This window comes from Gavialis gangeticus, unplaced genomic scaffold (genome assembly GCF_001723915.1).
Source record: "Gavialis gangeticus isolate Ggan-Ray unplaced genomic scaffold, GavGan_comp1, whole genome shotgun sequence".
NCBI classification, from domain to species: domain Eukaryota; kingdom Metazoa; phylum Chordata; order Crocodylia; family Gavialidae; genus Gavialis; species Gavialis gangeticus.
In genome coordinates this window covers 49,982,986-49,983,691 of record NW_017729006.1, presented here as the reverse complement: position 1 = coordinate 49,983,691, position 706 = coordinate 49,982,986, and the positions used below count along the sequence as shown (strand labels likewise).

At 65.9% G+C, this 706-nt stretch overlaps 1 protein-coding gene across 1 annotated transcript in view; it reads right to left on the bottom strand.

The window, feature by feature from the left end:
* ANKS6 (ankyrin repeat and sterile alpha motif domain containing 6) overlaps nucleotides 1–706 on the bottom strand; it is a 126,236-nt gene that overhangs the window by 124,402 nt on the left and 1,128 nt on the right. Inside the window, exon 2 of the mRNA XM_019508734.1 lies at nucleotides 514–700. Coding sequence (XP_019364279.1) covers nucleotides 514–700 — 187 coding nt within the window. The remainder of the gene's footprint in view (nucleotides 1–513; nucleotides 701–706) is intronic.

Genomic DNA, 706 nt, shown 5'->3' with positions numbered 1-706 from the left:
GGATGGTCCTGCTTTGGACTACCTGGCCTCACAAGGTCCCTCCCAACCCCAACCCTCTCTGACAGCGGTTCCCAATTTGCAGTACAGGTACCACCAGTGCTAGGCAAACAACCTGTTAGTGGTGTGCGTTAAGAGATTTATTATAATGACTTTGGGTGACAAAAATGTGCTGGTGGTACCTAAGGTTGCATCGTTTCAAATTGGTGATGCGCCACCTGTCAGAGTTTGGGAAGTGCTGCTGTAGGAGGCTATGGATTTGCCTATGCTGGTTCGGCTAGAGCAGCCGGCCGGGCAGGGGAAGCAGCAGAGATCTGAAAACCCAGATGCCAGGGGAGGAGCCGAAGACAACGTGGCACCTCGGGGACCCGCCCAGGACGGGAGCGGAGCGGCCGGGCCGGGCCGGGCCAGTGAAGGGAGGGCGCCCAGCGTGGGCTGCGAGGCACGGCCTGGAAGGGCGGCCCCTGGCCATGGCGGGAGGTGGCGGGACCCGGCTGCCCTGGGACGGGGCCGTACCTGGCCGCCTGCATGAGCGGGCTCCAGCCGTAGTGGTTGCGGCTCTGCACCGAGGCGCCCTTGCGCAGCAGGACCCGCACCAGCTGCTCGTGGCCGCCGCCCGCTGCCAACTGCAGCCCCGTGTTGCCCGCCTCGTCCGTGCTGTCCACAGGCACCGGGGGCCCGGCCGCCGCCGCCTCGCCGCCGCCTCCCG